Consider the following 23,220-nt stretch of genomic DNA (forward strand, 5'->3'; position numbering starts at 1 on the left):
TCCGGACAGAGCCGGAAACGCAACAGACAAAGCCGCACAATGCGGAAGCAAAGGTTGCGTGGATTGGGGCCGGAAGCCCGAACGTCCGTAGGCCAGTCCGCGGTCAACTCCAGTCAAGACCACAACGTGTACTTGCAATGGAGGACCTATGCTTCCGGTAAACCGGAAGCGCAGCGCCGAAAACGGCTACCGCCCTTACTCTGAAAACGCCAATGCCCGCGACGAGGCAAAGGTGAGGTCAGAACAGAAGTGGACTGGGGCCGGAAGCCCGAGCGCCCGAAGGCCAGTCCGCGGTCAACTCCAGTCAAGACCTCTGCGTGTACATGAGATAGAGGACCTTCGCTTCCGGGAAAACCCGGAAGCGCGACTACCGGAAACAGAAGCCGCCCTTGCTCTGAAAACGCCTATGACCTCTACGTGACAATAGGGGAGTTCAAAACAGAAGTTTGCGGGTTGGGATCCTGCGCCAAAGAACTGTTTCCCAGCAGGGAATGTCCGGCAGCCTCACGAGGGCCGGTGGACCAGTTCGACTTACCGCAGTGTCAACCACGGAGGCAGAAGACAAAGAAGCAAGGAGATCCTCCCCGGAAATCATCGCCGACAGCCATCAACGACGCCGAAAAGCGAGCGTCACCCAATAAAGGGGGGGAAAACATCGCCAGCAGGCGGCGTGGGACGCTGCAATTCTTCTCTCCCAAACTGCGGAACTCTGGAAATAAAGAGCTAAGCAGTATAGACACCAGAGCGCCATGCTCCGATGCCTAAAAGAGGGAAAGCAAGAAGAAAAAGAAGTCAAAGACATGCTTAACTGCCCCCAAAACACATGTTCATTTGGGGCAGAATAAGTAACGGACATAACGGTATTACATGCTTAGTCCGAAACAACAACAATTACCAATGGTCTGGTAGATCCATGACATAAGCCTTGCCATGTTTTATCACTGTCAGCCATGCTGACCCACAAAAATGGCGGCCAAACAATAAGTTACTGGAAAATTTACAAGTCCAAAACGGACGAAAAGTCAGCAACTACAACGAAATTCCTGTCAAACTAATGACCAAAAAGGAAAGAGCTTACCAACTAACAAAGCAGAAGGCAAGTAAGGAGGTAATATAAGGTTTACCTCACCATTACATCGGCCTTGCCACATTTTATCGCTGTCAGCCATGCTGACCAACAAAAATGGCGGCCAAACAATCAGTTACTGAAAAATTTACAAGTCCAAAAACGGACGAAAAGTCAGCAACTACAACAACATTCCTGTCAAAATAATGACCAAAAAGGAAAGAACTCACCAACTACGAAGCAGGAGGCAAGTAAGACGGGTAAGTGGCCGGTGGGTGTCATAACAAACACCAAACAGCACAGCCACGAGAGAGCCAAAAATCAACAACCTTCTCATCAGAGCTGACAAAGTCGTATGATATTGACCACGTGTTGAGTAGCGGTAGTGACGTAGCATGCCCCAATGGGAGGTAACTCCCTGGGTATATGGTCATTACCATGGCTACGTTTACACTTTTTGTGTTGGGGTTGCTTCCCTTTAAATTGTTTAAGATGGGTAGCCTTTTCAGACCTTAGCATCTCAGACTGCGCCAATGCTTTATGTGATTCGGAGTAAGAATATGTAATTTAATTGATATTAAAGCGAGATTAACAGTTGCTCAAAAATGCACTGACATTCATTTGTCTACCCTCAAAACCCCACATGACTTATGAATTTACAACATCGTCCGCCACTTTATTATTTTGTCTCTAAGAGCACATTCATAAGTTTGTTTTGTTGTGATTATTGCTTATATTCTACATTCTATGACTTTGTAAACTTGTATCTGAATAACATACTGTTTATACGTAAACACACACACACACACACACACACACACACACACACACACACACACACACACACACACACACACACACACACACACGTACGCATGCACGCGCGCGAACTGTCTCCCTGTGTCGTTCTCTCCCTCTCTCAATAAGCTTTAGCAACAACGGTTTTGAAAAGAGTGCATGGTCACCTTTTCAGCAGAGTAACAGAAGCATGTAATAGTACGAAGCAAAACTAAATAACGAAAACAACACAAAGAAATGTTATTAACAAACAGACTTACTCCAGGCAGTCTCTTATACTTGGGTCGCTTGTGCAGACTGTTACTTGTTCTGTGTACGAAAGCCTTTTGACTGCTTCCAAAAACGCAATCAAAGTCTGCACAAACAGATTCGGCACTTGACACTCAATAAAATCTAAACTTCGCTAAAGAAAATCTTTAAGAAATTTCGCATCTAAACTCAATCATGCATTCCCGTGTCATTTAATTCAAACTTCCAATGCCAGTTAAAGGCTGTTCACTTGACTATCTGGATCACCTTTCAGAATGAAATTTCTTTTGCAGGGATAACGTGACCACAGGTGAAATAAGGATACCCTCTAAATCGACTGGACAAAAACGGAAAGGGCCAATTTATAATCGACAAAAAATTACAATTGGCAAAACGTTGCAATTTTTACATACCAGAAGAAAGTCAAATCAATTATCTAATTAGGACATGTTGTTTTGTTGAGTTATAGTTTGTATTGCGTATGCTATGCTATGCTATTCATTCTGATGCAGGTGTCGATCCCGTATACGGGTTGTGTATAAGAAACGCTCTGTCCGTCAGTTTGTCTGTTTGTCTGTTTGTTTGTCTGTCTTCTGATTAAATTTGTATCTCTGGTACTCTGGGTTCAATTGAAATTAAATGAGTAGCTTGGAATTGTGGTGCATACAGTGTGTGCAAAACATGAGGTTCCTAGCTGTAGTAAACAGGAAAATTGAGCTTTACGTGACACGCCTGTACACAGCCAGCCAGGGAGCAAATCCGTCCATTAAGGTTTCAGATGGGGATGCGCGTCTCAACCTAACATTTGACGTCGGAGAAATATGCAGTTCCCTTAACAGCTGGTGGGACCTTTATTCACGAGGCATGGGTGTGTAAACTGGTCAGATTATATATTTTTTAAATCCGTTTGAGCTGTTTTTAAAGACGTTTTTAATTGAAGGTGCCCGAGTACGTCGTTTGAAACCCCTCAATTACTTACAGACAAGAAACGGGAGACAAAATCGGGAATTCCCAAAAGTGATACCTTGGCTTAACGCGGGTAGCGATTTCATGATTTTCACACACACACACACACACACACACACACACAAACACACACACACTCCCATACACACACACACACACACACACACACACACACACACACACACACACAAAATATGATACAACAATGTCTAGCATATGGGTTATAAACAAAAATCACTTTTAGTGCTTAAAATGTGCTGAACCTAATGAGCACATCTCTAATATGCTAATGTTTGTCAAAAGTAAAATACGTTTCCATGCAAACAGATAAATACTCTGTAAACCTCAAACCTTGCGCTGGTATTAATGAGCTCTTGCCAATTTTGAATATTACAATCTATCAACCTCTGTCTAAAACGTTTCAAAAAAGCTTTCTCGCATTGCACACCTTGGTTTTCCCACACAAATCCGAAACCAGATGTATACAAAGTTAATCTTACTTGAGATGTCCAACAAAACTTGCCTTGCCTGTGCAAATACAACTGCATATTATAAGCTTTTTTAGGGAGTCTGGAATCATTCATCTTGACTAGGCGTAACCAATATTTTATACATGCAACGTGAGAAAAAATGTACAGAGGATAGCGACCAGTTTCAGCATATGCTATGTCGTTAGGTGTTCTTGGAGCCACGTTTTTAAGCGCAAAAGTGTGAATCTTCTCAATCTGTGTTTGTGGGTAAAGACCCCACATTTCTGAACCATATAAAAGAATAGGCTTGTATCTGAGCATCAAAGAGTTTCAAAAAAGGTTTGCGGAGAAATCACTGAGTCTCCATAATGTTCTCAATAACTCAAAAACACCTTTCTTAGCCTTGGATGCCATATCATTAAGAGCATTTGTGAAGGTCATGCGGGTAATGAGAACAAGTCCTAAATACTTATAAGAGTTTACTATCTTCATCTTGACGCCGATTAAAAACCATTTCCCGTTCTGAGAAATGTATCCCCCCATTTCTAAAAATAATTATGTTTGATTTTTTTCATGTTAACCTCTAAATTCTTGTCATTAGCTTAGTGGGCAAGAATATTCAACCACGGTATCAGACAATACAATATCATCAGCGAAAAGCAAAATGAATAGTTGAAGTAGGTGAGGCACCATCTGTATTCCACGTTTACCCTTACAAATAATGTCTGACGCCAGATCATTAATAAACAGGGAGAAAAGTAGCGGACTGGTTATTTTCCCTGATTGAGGCCTTTGTGACAAAAAAAGGCGTCTGTCATTGTGACAAAAAAAGGCGTCTGTCAGTTTACACCCATATCTTACTCGGGCTTTAACTCTTCTGTACATGCCTTGGATGGCTTGTAACATCTTGCTTTCAGCTCGATCCTGATCCCCGCAAAATGGGCCAGAAGAGAGAGAGCGAGAGAGAAAGAGAGAGAGAGAGAGAGAGAGAGAGAGAGAGAGAGGTGTTTGTGTGTGTGTGCGGGTTCGTACCTGCGTGAGTGCGCGTGAGTACTGTTCGTTTGAATGTCGGTATTGAAAAAACATCTCTCTCTCTCCCTCCCTCTCTCTCTCTCTCTCTCTCTCTCTCTCTCTCTCTCTCTCTCTCTCTCTCTCTCACACACACACACACACACACACACACACACACACACACACACACACCAGTTTTCGAAACACCGGTTAACGGTTCCACGGCCATATTGGAATTCGCGCGTGTGTGTGTGTGTGTGTGTGTGTGTGTGTGTGTGTGTGTGTGTGTGTGTGTGTGTGTGTGTGTGTGTGTGTGTAGTTGCTTTTGAATGTCCGAAGAAAGAGTGTAAAGTTTCTTTCGATTACATCGGTCACACGAACACGCGAATTTTCTTCTTTTTAATGAACATGTTAGTAGTGACATGCAGTGTACTTCACCGCAACCCAATACAGAAAACATCGCACAGTACTGTGTGGCATAACTGTTTTGCTTCCAGATAACTTTTACCCACAGCATTTTGAACCCATCATTCGTAAGGAACGTTGTGAATTCTGCAAAATTTGGACCCCCATTTCCGAAGTCGGTAACCTCCATTACTACAACCAATAATTGAGCAAGTGTATATGCCACCAAAATGGATTGTATTTGAAGTTTATGCTTGAACTTTGATGGAAAGGCACCGTTGCGTTCACTCGTCTTCTCTAGTGCCCTGCTTTGCCGTGCAGACGATGAAAATGTCTCGACCAATCAGAATCGCTTTGGGTTTCCGTCTTTCTTCCATGTAACGCCGGAACTATTAATACGTGGTGTATTCTGCCAGGTGGTGTATTCTACTAGATAGAGGACGGGTATGTCTTGGGGTCCCGAGTACCTTCAATCCTCCCTGGACCTGTACACCCAGCCCTCCGACCGTCCCCTTCGTTCTGCTGCTGACCCTCTCCACCTCCACATCCCTCGCTCGAAACTCGCATCTGCTGGTCAGCATGCATTTCCCTCCGCGGGCCCCTCCGTCTGGAACTCCCTGCCGCTTGAGCTTCGCCAGAGCCCCTCTCTTGACGCGTTCAAGAGTAGGTTGAAGACTCAGTTCTTCCCGTAGCTGGCTGCGACTTTCATGCTCGACGTGATGTGTTGTGCCTCAAAAAACATTCTGTGCTGTGCTCTGTGAGAGGTGTTTTCTTTGTGCTTAATATTATTTTGTTTGGACCTAGCTATTGATGTGTTCATTGATATGTTTACCAGGGTTTGCTAGTGTGTGATAGGGTTCGTGTCCGTCTGAAGATGTTAGTTTCTTTGTTAGTCCTGTGTTGACAACTCTTCGACAAGCGCTTAGAACTGTACCCACGGAATACGCGCTATATAAGCTTCATACTGATTGATTGATATTGATTGATTTAGCACTTGTTTCTTATGTGTTTGCATGACAAGTAAATTTACGATAGTGATTACATGCATATGACAGTTTGGCAGTACCTGTATCAAGCATTTGTCTGAAGACATGCGAAGTCATGAATTTTTGGGACACAACTCACAAGTGAGCAATCCTATGACGGGTTCAACAACTTTTTCTGGAATATTGCGTAACATCTGAACAAATACCTGAAACAATCTAATTTTACTCGAAGTACCTTCTGTGTGTTGGCAATATATTCGGACATTTTCGGAGCAATCCACTCAGTCATTGCTTTTTGTGATGATACCCCTCAAAATGGACACAAAAACGCCCGTTTTCGACCGCTCATGCGTTCGTCACCTGCATCAGTAGGAATAGCATACCATACGTAATACGTAAAATACGTAAGCTAGCTAAACAAAACAACATTTTCTGGGTAAATATTTGATTTGACTTTTTTCTCGTATTTAAACATTGCAAAGATGTGCCTATTGTAATATTGTTTCGAATTTTAATTGGCCCCTTCCTTTTTTGCAGTCCATTTTGAGGGTACCATTATTTGAGAGGTGGTCACGTGATCCCTGTAAAAGAAATCTATAAATCGAAAGGTGATCCAAATAGACAAGTGAACGGCCTTAACTGGCATAGAAAGTTTGAATTAAATGACACGGGAGTTCATGCTTGTGACACGGGAATTCATGTTTCAATTTTGGTGCAAAATTTGTTGCAATAATTGTTTGTCGAAGTTTATAAATGCACAACAAGTACACAATATGACATTACTATAAAACACAAAATAGTACAGCAATATTAACAATAAGTCCCGTATAGCTAAATCATTACATTATGTCAAGCTGAGGAACAAACAGAAGAAAACTGAAAATACTGCGTTATTGTTTCACCAAGACTAGCAGACCTAGAAAGCGCTGGCACACTAGCTAGCCAAAGACCAAGACGGGTCACGCTCATCTCCGCGAAGCATACAAATGTAGGTACTAACTAATCTGGAAACTAAACACTAAAATCCCCTTGCATCATGGGGTTTAAACAAATGCACATATGTCAATTGAGAACTGAAAATGGTGAGTTTAATCGGCATTAGAAGCGCGTATGTGCAAACATAAATTACAACATTAAGTATTATGATCTGAAGTAGGTGCATTTGATCTTTGTCAAAGTAATATAGGGGGAGTAAGTTGTATGTCAAACACAGCGTATTCAACACAACAGTTTGTTCACTCGATCTTTGCGAATCCCCCAAGGTCGAGCTCTGCAATTATCAAATGAGTCTCTCAAGTATTGGCATGACTGTCAGTGGCAAGGTATAAAATCAACGGCATGACTGTAACGCAGCATCCTATCAGATTTCACCCGAATGATATGTCCGTAATGGGTGTGTATTTTAAAATCAATAAGAAAAAGAAATCATCATTTTACACCGTTGGTCCAAATGTGAGTGGTGGGCGTTCACAAAGTACAATACCTGCCGCTCAATTTCAAACCTCGTACTGTTGAGCCATTCCCCGAATTTGGAAACTTTTTGGGAAATAGCACAAAATTCAGACCATATGACCTATATTTGTGCAACTGTGTGGACGGGTCATGCATAAGCTGAAGTTTATGTACACCAAATATAAAGTAATTCGACCTGCAGATGTAGAAGTTATCCGCATTGTTTTGGGTTGCATTTACCCCTTCTTTTTCTCCCCATGGCAGGATGACCGGCACGGTTGGCCTTGTGGTAAGGCGTCCGCCCCGTGATCGGGAGGTCGTGGGTTCGAACCCCGGCCGGGTCATACCTAAGACTTTAAAATTGGCAATCTAGTGGCTGCTCCGCCTGGCGTCTGGCATTATGGGGTTAGTGCTAGGACTGGTTGGTCCGGTGTCAGAATAATGTGACTGGGTGAGACATGAAGCCTGTGCTGCGACTTCTGTCTTGTGTGTGGCGCACTCAAAGCAGCACCGCCCTGATATGGCCCTTCGTGGTCGGCTGGGCGTTAAGCAAACAAACAAACAAATGGCAGGATGCCAGATCAATAAATGATTTCCACTCAATCTACCAAGCACTAGTTTTCTCTGAAATAGGTTTTTAATAAGTTTAATCTACTCCTACCCCTTCAAATCAGATGTACAATTTCCTAAAAAAAAATGTATAAAGTTTGTTAAAAATCTGAGTTAAACAGTAAATGTATAAATTATATATATATATTTTATTTTTATATATATATCAAGGACTACTACTAATAGTCCTTGATATAAAGACAAGTTTACAAATATACATTGGCACGTATTTACAAATATAAATTTACTTAACTGTTTTAGAAATTTGTCAATTACCTGGTTTTTTTAATTTACTGTATCATACATACCTTTGGAAACACTTCTGGTGGCTGTTGAAGCCAGTCTCGATCACCCCCGTCAGCCATATGGTCAAGAAAGGTGTGGAGCAGCTGCCGCCATTGTCCGTCCAGCTGTAATGTCCATTTCTGAAACAAATCTGATTTATAGAAGCACAAATATTGATTGTGATGATAACTTACAACTCAAGCTGAATCTGTTCTCGTGTGTGCGTTAATTGATTCAAATTGAGTCGGTTTAACCTTCGCTCGCCCGACCGGGTTATCGACTACACAAAGAAGACATCAAGGAAAAATATGCATACCCTTCCGTAGACCCATGCTTTCCAAAGAAGCAAAAACGTGCATCCCCTTCCGTAGACGCCGTGGTTATATTTACGCGAGAATCGAAGTAATTAAATTAAATTACTAATTTAATTATTACCGTGCAGACTAAAGCTTCTCAAAAAAGGAAAAACGTGAATACCCTTCTGTAGACGTCGTGGGGCCGCGTGGACCCACATTGTTATGTATTAATTTCACTCCACGCGACTTGCGTATTAACTCCAAAATTAAACAGATCGTACAAAATAATGTTTAGAGCAAATACCTGAAGGTTTGTGACTTCTCTCCCTAGTTTTTATGTTGCAGTTCCTTCAGTTTGAGAAACATGGGTCCGCACGGCCCCACGATGTCTTCCTTGTGTAGTCTAAATTTGACCTTCGTTTTTTTACATTTAGTCAAGTTTTGACTAAATGTTTTAACATAGAGGGGGAATCGAAACGAGGGTCGTGGTGTATGCGTGTGTGTGTGTGTGTGTGTGTGTGTGTGTGTGTGTGTGTGTGTGTGTGTGTGTGTGTAGAGCGATTCAGACTAAACTACTGGACCGATCTTTATGAAATTTGACATGAGAGTTCCTGGGTATGATATCCTCACACGTTTTTTTCATTTTTTTGATAAATGTCTTTGATGACGTCATATCCGGCTTTTCGTGAAAGTTGAGGCGGCACTGTCACGCCCTCATTTTTCAACCAAATTGGTTGAAATTTTGGTCAAGTAATCTTCGACGAAGCCCGGACTCCGGTATTGCATTTCAGCTTGGTGGCTTAAAAATTAATTAATGACTTTGGTCATTAAAAATCTAAAAATTGTAAAAAAAAATAAAAATTTATAAAACGATCCAAATTTACGTTTATCTTATTCTCCATCATTTGCTGATTCCAAAAACATATAAATATGTTATATTCGGATTAAAAACAAGCTCTGAAAATTAAATATATAAAAATTATTATCAAAATTAAATTGTCCAAATCAATTTAAAAACACTTTCATCTTATTCCTTGTCGGTTCCTGATTCCAAAAACATATAGATATGATATGTTTGGATTAAAAACACGCTCAGAAAGTTAAAACAAAGAGAGGTACAGAAAAGCGTGCTATCCTTCTTAGCGCAACTACTACCCCGCTCTTCTTGTCAATTTCACTGCCTTTGCCATGAGCGGTGGACTGACGATGCTACGAGTATACGGTCTTGCTGAAAAATGGCATTGCGTTCAGTTTCATTCTGTGAGTTCGACAGCTACTTGACTAAATATTGTATTTTCGCCTTACGCGACTTGTTTTTACTTACTGCTCGCTGAAATGTTATAATCTTTTATGACATAAAAGCTTTTTATGTGTCTGAGGCATTCTTAAAAGCTCATTAGAAAATTCCAAATGGTTTAAGAGATATTTGCAATTAAACACCCTTCTGGGTCCACACGGACCCACGACGACCGGCGATGGTTAAAGGACCATAACAGGCTCTTTTTAAGGTCAAAAACGCGATTATTTGCGTTTTGGCGTGACTTAGGTTAACCAGACATATGCATGCCTCACAGGGTTTAGTTTATTTCGGAATCGTTTAGGCCATAATCCGACGAATTTCGTGGCTGAAGCGAAGCGTTTTCGCGTTCCGATCTGGCGGCCATTGTATCTCGAACGTCCGCGAGAGTACGGAAGTGGTGAATTCTGGGTAAAATTTTCGATGACGTCAAAATGGGTATTCATAGAAGAAACTTTAGCTGCTGAACCTTACAGTTTTGAGCCTGGGGAGTTAAAATTAAGGGTCTGCGCGCCCCGTGAATTGTAATCATTTTTTTTTACAAATCACGTTAATGTTCCCGATATATCTTCTTGTCATCCCAATAGTCAAGGCACACAAATAAAATCCCTTGAGTTTTGGGGTAGCGCGACTCCGTTGATTTTGTTTTCTTTCTCCATATCATTACTAGATTGTCCCGTCGCTGGGAAATTCGGATCACTTCCTCCCAGTGGAAAGCTAGCAGCAACAGAGTCCCGATACCCCAAAGTCAAGGGAGATATCGGTCTATGGGATTTGTCTTCCTTTTTACATTTAGTCAAGTTTTGACTAAATGTTTTAACGTAGAGGGGGGAATCGAGACGAGGGTCGTGGTGTATGTGTGTCTGTCTGTCTGTCTGTCTGTCTGTCTGTCTGTCTGTCTGTCTGTCTGTGTGTGTGTGTGTGTAGAGCGATGCAGACCAAACTACTGGACCGATCTTTATGAAATTTGACATGAGAGTTCCTGGGTATGATATCCTCAGACGTTTTTTTCATTTTTTTGATAAATGTCTTTGATGACGTCATATCCGGCTTTTCGTGAAAGTTGAGGCGGCACTGTCACGCTCTCATTTTTCAACCAAATTGGTTGAAATTTTGGTCAAGTAATCTCCGACGAAGCCCGGACTTCGGTATTGCATTTCAGCTTGGTGGCTTAAAAATTAATTTATGACTTTGGTCATTAAAAATCGGAAAATTGTAAAAAAATTATTTGTTTTATAAAACGATCCAAATTTACGTTCATCTTATCCTCCATCATTTGCTGATTCCAAAACCATATAAATATGTTATATTTGGATTAAAAACAAGCTCTGAAAATTAAAAATATAAAAATTATGATCAAAATTAAATTTTCGAAATCAATTTAAAAACACTTTCATCTTATTCCTTGTCGGTTTCTGATTCCAAAAACATATAGATATGATATGTTTGGATTAAAAACACGCTCAGAAAGTTAAAACGAAGAGAGGTACAGAAAAGCGTGCTATCCTTCTCAGCGCAACTACTACCCCGCTCTTCTTGTCAATTTCACTGCCTTTGCCATGAGCGGTGGACTGACGATGCTACGAGTATACGGTCTTGCTGCGTTGCATTGCGTTCAGTTTCATTCTGTGAGTTCGACAGCTACTTGACTAAATGTTGTATTTTCGCCTTACGCGACTTGTTATATTTAGTCAAGTTTTGACTAAATATTTTAACATCGAGGGGGAATCGAAACGAGGGTATGGTGTATGTGCGTGTGTCTGTGTGTGTGTGTGTGTAGAGCGATTCAGACTAAACTACTGGACCGATCTTTATGAAATTTGACATGAGAGTTCCTGGGTATGAAATCCCCGAACGTTTTTTTCATTTTTTTGATAAATGTCTTTGATGACGTCATATCCGGCTTTTCGTGAAAGTTGAGGCGGCACTGTCACGCCCTCATTTTTCAACCAAATTGGTTGAAATTTTGGTCAAGTAATCTTCGACGAAGCCCGGGGTTCGGTATTGCATTTCAGCTTGGTGGCTTAAAAATTAATTAATGACTTTGGTCATTAAAAATCGGAAAATTGTAAAAAAAAAATAAAAATTTATAAAACGATCCAAATTTACGTTTATCTTATTCTCCATCATTTGCTGATTCCAAAAACATATAAATATGTTATATTCGGATTAAAAACAAGCTCTGAAAATTAAATATATAAAAATTATTATCAAAATTAAATTGTCCAAATCAATTTAAAAACACTTTCATCTTATTCCTTGTCGGTTCCTGATTCCAAAAACATATAGATATGATATGTTTGGATTAAAAACACGCTCAGAAAGTTAAAACAAAGAGAGGTACAGAAAAGCGTGCTATCCTTCTTAGCGCAACTACTACCCCGCTCTTCTTGTCAATTTCACTGCCTTTGCCATGAGCGGTGGACTGACGATGCTACGAGTATACGGTCTTGCTGAAAAATGGCAGCTACTTGACTAAATATTGTATTTTCGCCTTACGCGACTTGTCTTTATTGTCCCATCGCTGGGAAATTTGGGTCGCTTCCTTCGAGTGAAAAGCTAGAAACAACAGAGTCGCGCTACCCGAAAGTCAGTGAATCTGTGATTTTTTTTCTCCATTTCTTTATTGTCCCATCACAATCCACAACTTAGACACATACCAAAACTTGGACACATGACGATATTACCACGTCTTTGACACATACCACAAATTGGTCAATTACCACAACTTGGACACATACCACATCTTGGACATATACATATATGAAGCCCTGTTATTTAAGTTACGTAAGGTTGGAATCAGAGGAAAATGTTATAAAATAATAGAAAACATGTACAACAATACAACTGTGTGCACACAAATGATAAATGGATATTCCCATGACATCACAGTTAAAAAGGGAGTACATCAAGGAAATACCCTCAGTCCAACTTTGTTTAATATATTTATAAATGACATAGTTAAAGATATGCCAGATTTTGATTCACCTTCTATCAAAATTAACTCAAACGATAAAATATCATGTTTATTATATGCCGATGACATGGTTATGTTATCAAAGACAAAGGTGGGCATACAACAAAAATTGGATTATTTAGACATGTATTGTCATAAATGGGGATTAGAAATTAATAAAGATAAAACTCAGATGGTGGTTTTTTGCAAAATAACCCCCAAAATAAAGACAATATTCAAATGCGGTGAAAATATAATCAAAACAACCGACCAATACAAATATTTAGGCATGATATTTAATCAAAATGGTAAACTAACTTTGGCGCAAGAACATTTAAGTAAACAAGGAAATAAAGCAGCATATTCTCTTCGAAAAACATTTAGAAATGAAAATGTGCAAGTTGATACAATATTTCATTTATTTGATTCATTGGTTAACCCCATTTTAACATATGGAGCAGAAATTTGGTTCCCTTACATGTTCACGAGCAAAAACGATACCAATGACATTGAAAACTTTTTTGAAAGATGTATTTCGAATGAATGTCTTCACGAATCTGTACATGTTAAATTTTGTAGATTTATTCTTGGTGTGCACAAAAAAGCCATGTGGATTCCAGTTTTAGCAGAAATAGGAAGATTTCCTTTGGGACTAAACATGTTATCACAAAGCATATCGTATTGGGCACATATTTTGAAAACGGAGAATAAATCACTTATTCATCAAATATATGAAGAAATGTTAAACCAAGCGCCAAAAAATCCGTGGCTAACTTTCATCAAAGAGCTTTTGTACAAAATAGGTTTTAAACATGTATGGCTTAATCAATATACATTTGACATCGGTAAACTACAAAACGCCATACAAGAAAAGTTAAGGATTAACTACATAAAGTTTTGGGAGAAAATTAAATGTGAAGGTCGTCCAAGGCTGAAATTTTATTCCTCTGTAAGCAAGACATACGAAGTTCAGCCATACCTTATAAGCATTACGAATATCAAGCATAGACATTTACTGAGTAAATTAAGGACAAGTACACACTCTTTAAAAATTGAAACTGGAAGACATAATAACATACCAAGAGAAAATCGTTTATGTAATAAATGCAACGTTATTGAAGATGAAATTCACTTCCTAGACGGATGTCAAAAGTTCACTGAACTGCGAAATGATTTTATAAAGGATCTATCAAATATAGATATAAAGTATTCCAACAATAAACCTAGTGAAGTATTTTGCGAAGACAGAATACAAATTCGTCTAGGAAAGTTTATTTCAGATTGTTTTAATCGCTCTTTGTGTCAATAACCAATTTGGTTCCGACAATAAAATATATTCTATTCTATTCTATTCTATTCTATTCTATTCTATTCTATTCTATACACACAACTTGGACACAGACCACATCTTATACGCATACCACAATTTGGACACATACCATAACTTGGACACATTACAATAGCTTGGACACATAACACAACTTGGACACATACCACAACTTGAACACATACCACATCTTGGACACATACCACAACTTGGACACATACCACTACTTAAACACATACCACAACTTGGGCACATTCCACATCTTGGACACATTCCACATCTTGGACACATACCACATCTTGAACACATTCCACAACTTGGACACATACCACAACTTGGACACATACCACAACTTGGACACATACCACATCTTGAACACATTCCACATCTTGGACATATACCACAACATTGCACATATTGGACACATACCACAACTTGGACACATACCACAACTTGGACACATTCCACAACTTGGAAATTTCCACAACTTGGACCACAAACGCGACTCTGTTGCTGCTAACTTTTCACTGGGAGGAAGCGATCCGAATTCGCCAGCGATGAAGGAAAATAACGAAATGGAAAAAGAAAGAAAAACAAATCTAATGGATCCCTTGACTTTGGGGTAGCGCGACTCTGTTGCTGCTAGCTTTCCACTTAGAGGAAGCGATCCGAATTTCCCAGCGATGGGACAATAGGCTGAATAGAGATTTTTTATTTTTTTTTTACAAATCGCGGATTTAGGTTCGACGTAATTTGTACAATATTTTTTTAACATTTTTACAAACCACGGGTTAACAGCTCAGTCTGGTGCCAGTGTGTAGACATACAGGCTGGGGCAGTGGCTTAGGAGCGAGCAGATAGCTGTATGAGTCGTTATCAGCGTCTGTTACTGGAGATCATGTCTTTTTTACAGCGGCGTCCGAGTTGAGACGGAAGTGTCCCACCTATTTGGGTTGATAATCGGGGATTAATGTAGAATTGTATCCTCTTAGTCAGGTTTGAGGCACAAAGTGTACGAGGAAAAAACATTCTCTCTCAAGGGTGGAAGTAAAATGTCTGCCAGACTCAGCAAATAGATTAGGCAGCCCATGATCACTGTTGTGAGTGTAGTTGAAGTTCTATCGGATTTGTTGTTGGCTATGTTGTCAGTGAAGACGTATAATTATGTTCTCGAATTTAAGTTGATGTTGTTGTTGTCGTCGTCGTAGATGAAATCAAGGTTGTAACGTGTCAAATCAATCGTGTTGCACCTACAGTTTATCAGTGTAAAGCTGTTGTTGTTGACATTGTAGTTGTTCTTGGTTTTCGAGTTGTTGTCAGTGTTATTGTCGTCGTTGTAGTTGTTACCCAGTCGGATAGAAACAAATAACAAGTCGCGTAAGGCGAAAATACAATATTTAGTCAAGTAGCTGTCGAACTCACAGAATGAAACTGAACGCAATGCCATTTTTCAGCAAGACCGTATACTCGTAGCATCGTCAGTCCACCGCTCATGGCAAGAAGAGCGGGGTAGTAGTTGCGCTAAGAAGGATAGCACGCTTTTCTGTGCCTCTCTTTGTTTTAACTTTCTGAGCGTGTTTTTAATCCAAACATATCATATCTATATGTTTTTGGAATCAGGAACCGACAAGGAATAAGATGAAAGTGTTTTTAAATTGATTTGGACTATTTAATTTTGATAATAATTTTTATATATTTAATTTTCAGAGCTTGTTTTTAATCCGAATATAACATATTTATATGTTTTTGGAATCAGCAAATGATGGAGAATAAGATAAACGTAAATTTGAATCGTTTTAAAAAAAATTTTTTTTTTTACAATTTTCAGATTTTCAATGACCAAAGTCATTAATTAATTTTTAAGCCATCACGCTGAAATGCAATACCGAACCCCGGGCTTCGTCGAAGATTACTTGACCAAAATTTCAACCAATTTGGTTGAAAAATGAGGGCGTGACAGTGCCGCCTCAACTTTCACGAAAAGCCGGATATGACGTCATCAAAGATATTTATCAAAAAAATGAAAAAAACGTTCGGGGATTTCATACCCAGGAACTCTCATGTCAAATTTCATAAAGATCGGTCCAGTAGTTTAGTCTGAATCGCTCTACACACACACACAGACACACACACACACACACACACACGCACACACACACACACACACGCACATACACCACGACCCTCGTTTCGATTCCCCCTCGATGTTAAAATATTTAGTCAAAACTTGACTAAATATAAAAACTCAAGCCTGAGTCTTTTTTTTTTTTGCAACTCCAAACATTTGGCAGCAGCACACTCTCTCGGACCGGAACGGTTGGCCTAGTGGTAAGGCGTCCGCCCAGTGATCGGGAGGTCGTGGGTTCGAACCCCGGCCGGGTCAGACCTAAGACTTTCAAATTGGCAATCTAGTGGCTGCTCCGCCTGGCGTCAGGCATTATGGGGTTAGTGCTAGGACTGGTTGGTCCGGTGTCAGAATAATGTGACTGGGTGAGACATGAAGCCTGTGCTGCGACTTCTGTCTTGTGTGTGGCGCACGTTATATGTCAAAGCAGCACCGCCCTGATATGGCCCTTCGTGGTCGGCTGGGCGTTAAGCAAACAAACACAAACACAAAAAACTCTCTCGGCATGATGTCGGGAGCACGCGCGCATCCACAGCTGCAGCAAAGACGCACACCGAGCGTTGCTACTTTCAACGCTTCTGGCTCCCCAGTGTGACGTCAGAGCCAAGGGCTTGCTGCCGCGGGGAATTTGAAGTCTCGCGTAGCAGATGAATTTGGTCGCATTTTGAGCATGCATTTTGTGTAAAATTAGACTGATGCAACACAAAACCTGAGATTTACTGATCGGATTTTGCATCTGTAGATGCTAACCTATATCATTAAATCAACCCCAACTGCTTTATCTGACCTTAAAAAGAGCCTGTTATGGTCCTTTAATTAAAAGCCGTCTCAAATTAAATCCAAAAATCTAATCAAATAACACGAATGTGTTAAAATCGTTTATTAGTCCTGTGCAGCGCTTGATTCTTTTAGTGTGACCGAATTCTGAGGGCACGAACCCATCACCAAAGTCGAGCCACCATCGCCCCTATATCTCTCTAGTATCACAAGCGTTGGACCGTCAAGCCATAAATGAACATTGCTAAAGAAACAAACTAAACGTGCAAGTCTGTAAGTTAAAGGGCAGCTGTTGGGTTGTGGCTCTCAAAATCTGTTCATCAGAATGAGTTCTCATGTAACTGAAACTGTACTTAAAAGTTACTTGGCGATTTTAACAGCTTGATAACACAAGTCCGAAGATCTTTAATCGAAGAAAGTTTGCATGCTTGGCTGAGTCAATGCAGCCGGCTCGAAAATTACTTCCCTTGGACGCGTGACGTCAGCCGAGGAATCGGCCGGGTTGAACGGCGCTCTCTTTATACCGTGTAGTGAGCGCAATCGAGTTGTCTAGTCAAGCCCCTCAAGCATACTTCACGGGTAGGTGAAGAGAAACTTAGGATGGGGTGTCTTTTCCCATGCCAAAATTTCGCAGTAAAAAACGGAGTTTATAAAGTGTCTTCCGTCCCCCTCCTGCTTTTGTTCAGGTGTTCCCACTTGAACCCTGTTTTTGTTCAACTTATTGGCATATAATGTCACGCGTCGAGGGACACAAACACACACACTTACACACTCACACACAGACACACACATGCACCCACAAACACAAACACACACACACACACCCACACACACAACCACACATACACGTGTAATCACACACATACACAAACACACACACACACACACACAACACACACACACACACACACATACGTGTTATCACACACACACACATACGTGTTATCACACACACACACACACATATATGTGTTATCAATCACACACACACACACGCACACGATAACCATTACAATCACAGTTTGACAAATTCATCTTTGATTTTTTTGCGGCCGAACCCCCCTCCCCCATTTTCCACATTAGATTCACTGTTTCATCTTTGTCTTCGTCTCTCTTCCCTTTATCTTATCTCCGTCTACCTACTTGAGTGAGTAACTGAAGAGGTATTGTCATCATCTCTTTCCTAGATTTTCCCACCGACAGAGTTGGTTTTTGTCTTAAATTCAATACCTCACACGTACACGGTAATTGGCGTGACACCTCAAGCGGACCTTCTTCAGTGTAAAGTGTCTACTGACCAGGGACACGAGGGTCTGTGGTTGAGCAACTTTATGGTTTAACCGGGTAGAGTGGGGGAGTAGCAACAGCATGTGAACCACTTTAGAAATAACTTGTGAAGGTTGCAGTTGGTCAGATCAAAGAAGAGAAGATGGGAACATGGGTCCTGAGAAGATACCACCACCCTAATACTTTTTGTTTTTTTTCATTTTTTCATTACTTTATTGTCCCATCGCTGGGAAATTCGGGTCGCTTTCTCCCAGTGGAAAGCTAGCAGCAACGGAGTCGCGCTACCCAGGTGTCTGCGTGTTTAGGTGTATTCAGCCACCTGCACTTATGGCAGAATGACCAAGGTCTTTTACGTGCCATTGTGATGACACGGGGGTGGGACATGGCTTCCGTCTCTGGGTCTGCACATAAAGTTGACCCGTGTCCGTCCCCGCCCGAATTCGAACCTGCGACCTTCCGATCACAAGTCCAGTGCTCGACCAACTGAGCTACCGGGCACTTTACTTTGTGCAAGAATCGATCACGCGTACAGCATTACCGATGCCCAGCTGTACTCTGCATTGTACTGTAAACTTCGCAGCGGCCTTATCGGGTTCCGCGGATGACGTCACTGCCAGGCTAACGCTGCGGCGTCTCTTCTTGTGCTGACAGAGTTGTCGGTCGCGGATTTTGAGTCGTTTCGGCCCTTCTTGCGGATTGTGAGAACTAGCAGAAAGTTTCACTCATTTTCATGGTTTCAAACTAATGATAAAAGTATCTTCTTCTGGACCAAATCAACAGTTTTTAGTTGAATCAATTCGGAAAACTCTTAAACGCGTGTTTGCACTCGACTCCGTGCATTTTTGAGGCCAGGCTGCCCTTTAAAAAATGATTTCCATTTGTTTTTAACTGAAAACAAAACCTATTGGCCTGTCGAGACATCAAATGTTGGACACCACGCCCTTGAATAAGACTCAGGCTGCAATTATCTGCAATCACAACGATAAATTTAGGAAGCCCAGTTGTATTTTTTTCACGGTGAACGGTAACGAGAACTTTCATATTTACAACGGGTTCAGCAGAGTAGCTAGACATCAGGCTGGAATGCCAAGTTATTTTAGGAAAGAACTGATATTTATTTGTATTTAAACTAATAACATGTTTTCGACATCTACTTTTCATGAACATGCTTTCGTAGGCAATCAAAATTCACTGTGAGAAAATACGACCTTAATCCTTCCCCGGACATACGGACTTACCGGTTCAGAGGGCTGGTGTTGCAGGAAGTAGGGCATCATTGTTCCTGCAGAGACCACCGCCATGCCCTTCCTTAGACTGATGTAGGCTTCTTCGCTCAGGTGCACCGGTTGTTTGTAGTAGACACTGGCCCGCTTAACTTCCTCCTTGATCTTTTCCTGAATACTTTTCGGGCTCAGTTCAGTCTGTTCAATCGTGATTGGCAGGACCACGAATTCATGATAACAATAGTTTTGCATAACTCTTGAATGATGCTGTACTTGTTCAAGGGCGTAGCTGCGAGCAGCCTGATAGTCCCCTTCACCTGCCTTCTGATACACGGTAAGGAGCAGTGCGGGCAAGTTCTGTCCTATGAAGAACGCTTGCTGGGTGATGCTCGACGGTCGAGGGGTGTTTATGGCCATGTTGAGATGAAGTGACAGGTTTTTTGACATCCAGAGAGTCCGCAGTATCTTTTGTGGATCCGATAACTCGGGTCTGTGCTGCTCATGTATCCACTGTGTCAGATTTGTTACAAGTCTTCTTTGCTCCCCCTGGTTAAAGCTGGCAGGTAACTGGTTGTGAAGTTGACTGCAGTCTTCGTCTGTATGTGTACACGCACACATTAATAAACAAGTCGCGTGAAGCGATATCAAAGCGTTTGGTCAATCTATCAACCTAAAAGAAACTGAACACACGATATTAATCACCAAAGCTAGCAAGTCCTGGGGTGACCGAAGCCCCTTTCCATCTAGACAGCGCTGGCTCGGTGGCCTTGCTGACCCACTAAAGCCAACAATGTACATCATTTGCATAAAACTAATTTCTTTCATTTCTGAGCACAATTTCAATTCAAACTCAACACATTCAAATAATAATATTTTTTTAAATGTAAACGTGTGGGAATATCATTTGGAAGAATTCACATTTTAAGTTTCATAAATATCTGTCCAGTGTTTTTTTTCCAATAGCTCCACACACACATTCTCTCTCTCTCTCTCTCTCTCTCTCTCTCTCTCTCTCTCTCTCTCTCTCTCTCTCTCTCTCTCTCTCTCTCTCTAAACTTGGCCAACAAGTTATTGCAACAAATTTCGCACCCAAATTAAAGCATTAATTCCCGTGTAATTTCATTAACACTTTATATATAGCAGTTAAGGATCAATTTTTGGATTAAAGATATCTTTTACAAGGATATCGTGACCGCCGCTGAAATAGGGGTACCCTCAAAATCGACTGGACAAAAACGGAAGGGCCCAATTCAAAAATCGACAACAAATCACAATAGGCAAAACTTTGTAACTTTTACATGTGAGAAGAAAGTCAAACCAATTATCTACTCCGAGCAGGTTGTTTTGTTCAGCTAGCTTGCGTATATCGTGTGCTATACTATTCCTACTAATGCGGGTGTCAACCGCAACAGCAGACAAAAACGGGTCATTGTTTAGAGGTGTGCTAACAAAAAGCGCTGTACTTTAGTAATGACCTGATTGATTGCTTTGAAACTTTCAGAATGATTTATCAACATACTAGAGATACTTCGAGCGAAATTGAGGAAGGCCTGGCAACAGGTCGAAAATTTGGGCTGCCACTTGACATTCTTTGTTTGGCTTTTCTTTTCCTTGATTTTGTTATATATATATATATATATATATATATATATATGAGTGCATTTAAGGGCATTCTCAAAGAGTGCTGAACCTGAAAAGGTCCGTTTTTGTTTAGCCAAGACTGCTACCGGTTTCGAGCTGAGAAGCTCTCATCAGGCTGTCTCTTGGCATAAAACAGAGAAGAACTCTCAAACTTCTATGCAAAAGAGAAAACCACATTTCTGCGGTAGGCCCATGCAACTGTCAGTGAAGAGTAAGAAACCGGTAACAGTCTTGGCTAAACAAAAACGGACTTTTTCAGGTTCAGCACTCTATGAGAATGCCCTTAAATGCACTTATGGGGAGTTCCCAATCCATTGAGGTTGTGGAACTCTCCTCGGGTTATTCTTGTTCAGTGTTGCAATCGGCTCCGAAAGGGTTTGATTCTCCAGTAGGCTGTCTGTGAAGAGTTCTTTCTAGATCTATTTCTTACCCCCACCCCCCACCTCTTCCATTACCTCTAATGCGCTCCCTGCTTTCAAAATTCCACTAGTTGGAATGTAGGCGGTGGAGACACACACAGAGTAAAGGATGATCTCCCTTGCTCATGGATAATTTCTATGCATTCTCGCTCTTGACGTCATTCTATATATATGTATCCTACATACGTGAGAGAGACACCCGTGAGATAATAATCGTTCAAATCACACGTGTGTATATCATGTAAATGAGGTCATGTCAAGCAAGTCTGGTAGGGACCTGTTTTTCCACTGCTTATGATGCCAAAGTCACCGAGACAAACGTCATTATAGAAACAAAAATTGCGCTCGCTAATTACCCTCGATGGATTTTTATAACTAACACGTCACGCCACACTTTCAGAGTGACGTTTCTTTGCTTTGACGTAATAGATTGCACGAGGCTTTAGAAGAGATCGAGGTTCCAAAACAAGCGTCTTCAATTTAGCTGCCTCGAATGCAGGAAATTTTCAGTAAAATACACGTAAGTACAGTATGTAGGATAAACAGAATACTACATGGCTTGCTGTGTCGTACCAGATTTACACTCGTTGCTTTTTCAAATAGTGAACAGCTCGCTTTCGCTCGCAGTTCAATATTTAAAAAAAAAACTCGTGTAAATCTGGTACGACACAGCAAGCCATGTAGTATTCTCTATTTATATACACACAATGAAAACTGATCCCCCTCCCTCCCCCTCTCCTCTGCTCCCACCTTCCATACCCGCACAATGGTGTTAGATCTATGAACACTGGATTTAATTTCAAGTTACCGGAAGACGTCAATGGGTGTACAACGATCAAACACGTTTTTGATGTACAGTAAGGCTATCAGTCTGTCTGCCCGCCTTCCTGCCTATCTCTCCGTCAGTCTATCAGCATACTATCTTTGCCTACCTGTCCGTTACAGCGAGCGGAACGCCGGAAATTATTCAGAATCATTTGTTCGTCTTTTTGAAAGACTATACAACAGTGCAACAGCCTCGTTATATCCACACCTACCCAACAATACCGCACTAAACAGATTTGATTTTTTTAACAGGCAAATTACCTGAGAGGTGATCATCACTCTTGGAACACAGGACCTTTGTCTTGGAGTAGGTTCTTGAGCCTCGATAAACAACAGTTTCGTATCCATCGTCTGCGAAAGGAATAGATCATGGGAATAATCAAAGACATGAAGCAGAAAGCAGAGACATGTTTTATTGCAAACAGGAAGGGTTCTAGAATTCTCTTGCATGGCACTAATTAGGATTCTAATATTGCGTTTGGACAGACCCAACTCAAAGTTCCCACTGTTGCACAGAAACGCTTAAAAGAAATGGTCAGAATTTGTTCAGGGGTAAGCGTCAAACTGTAGTTTTAATTCTTACGAATTCTCAAAATTACTTTCATTCAAAACATTATCTCTTTAAACACAAAATCCAAATATTGTGCATATCTTTTAGAATAGAAATAACATATGGCCCTCATTCTTCTCAAGAAACACACCCCCCCCCCCTCCCCCAGATTTAAAAGAAAATTGAATTATATATATATA

The 23,220-nt window shown here is 40.8% G+C and overlaps 1 protein-coding gene across 1 annotated transcript; it reads right to left on the reverse strand.

Annotated features, from left to right (window-relative positions):
* Nucleotides 1–2,120: 2,120 nt before the first annotated feature.
* LOC138950037 (uncharacterized) lies at nucleotides 2,121–20,153 on the reverse strand. The gene is made up of 3 exons (XM_070321822.1): nucleotides 19,601–20,153; nucleotides 8,321–8,437; nucleotides 2,121–2,219 (listed from the first exon to the last, which is right to left on the reverse strand). Exons 1-3 carry the CDS (start codon nucleotides 20,030–20,032, stop codon nucleotides 2,121–2,123), a joined length of 648 nt encoding a protein of 215 aa, XP_070177923.1. The 5' UTR covers nucleotides 20,033–20,153.
* Nucleotides 20,154–23,220: the final 3,067 nt, after the last annotated feature.

Source organism: Littorina saxatilis, linkage group LG16 (genome assembly GCF_037325665.1).
Source record: "Littorina saxatilis isolate snail1 linkage group LG16, US_GU_Lsax_2.0, whole genome shotgun sequence".
In the NCBI taxonomy this organism is placed as follows: Eukaryota; Metazoa; Mollusca; class Gastropoda; order Littorinimorpha; family Littorinidae; genus Littorina; species Littorina saxatilis.

Coding starts and splice junctions, on each gene's coding strand:
- LOC138950037 (XM_070321822.1), bottom strand. CDS start 20,032: ATGTCAAAAAACCTGTCACTTCATCTCAACATGGCCATAAACACCCCT. Junction 8,438..19,600: donor AACACCAGCCCTCTGAACCG/GTAAGTCCGTAT, acceptor GATTTGTTTCAG/AAATGGACATTACAGCTGGA. Junction 2,220..8,320: donor CACCAGAAGTGTTTCCAAAG/GTATGTATGATA, acceptor CTGTTTGTGCAG/ACTTTGATTGCGTTTTTGGA.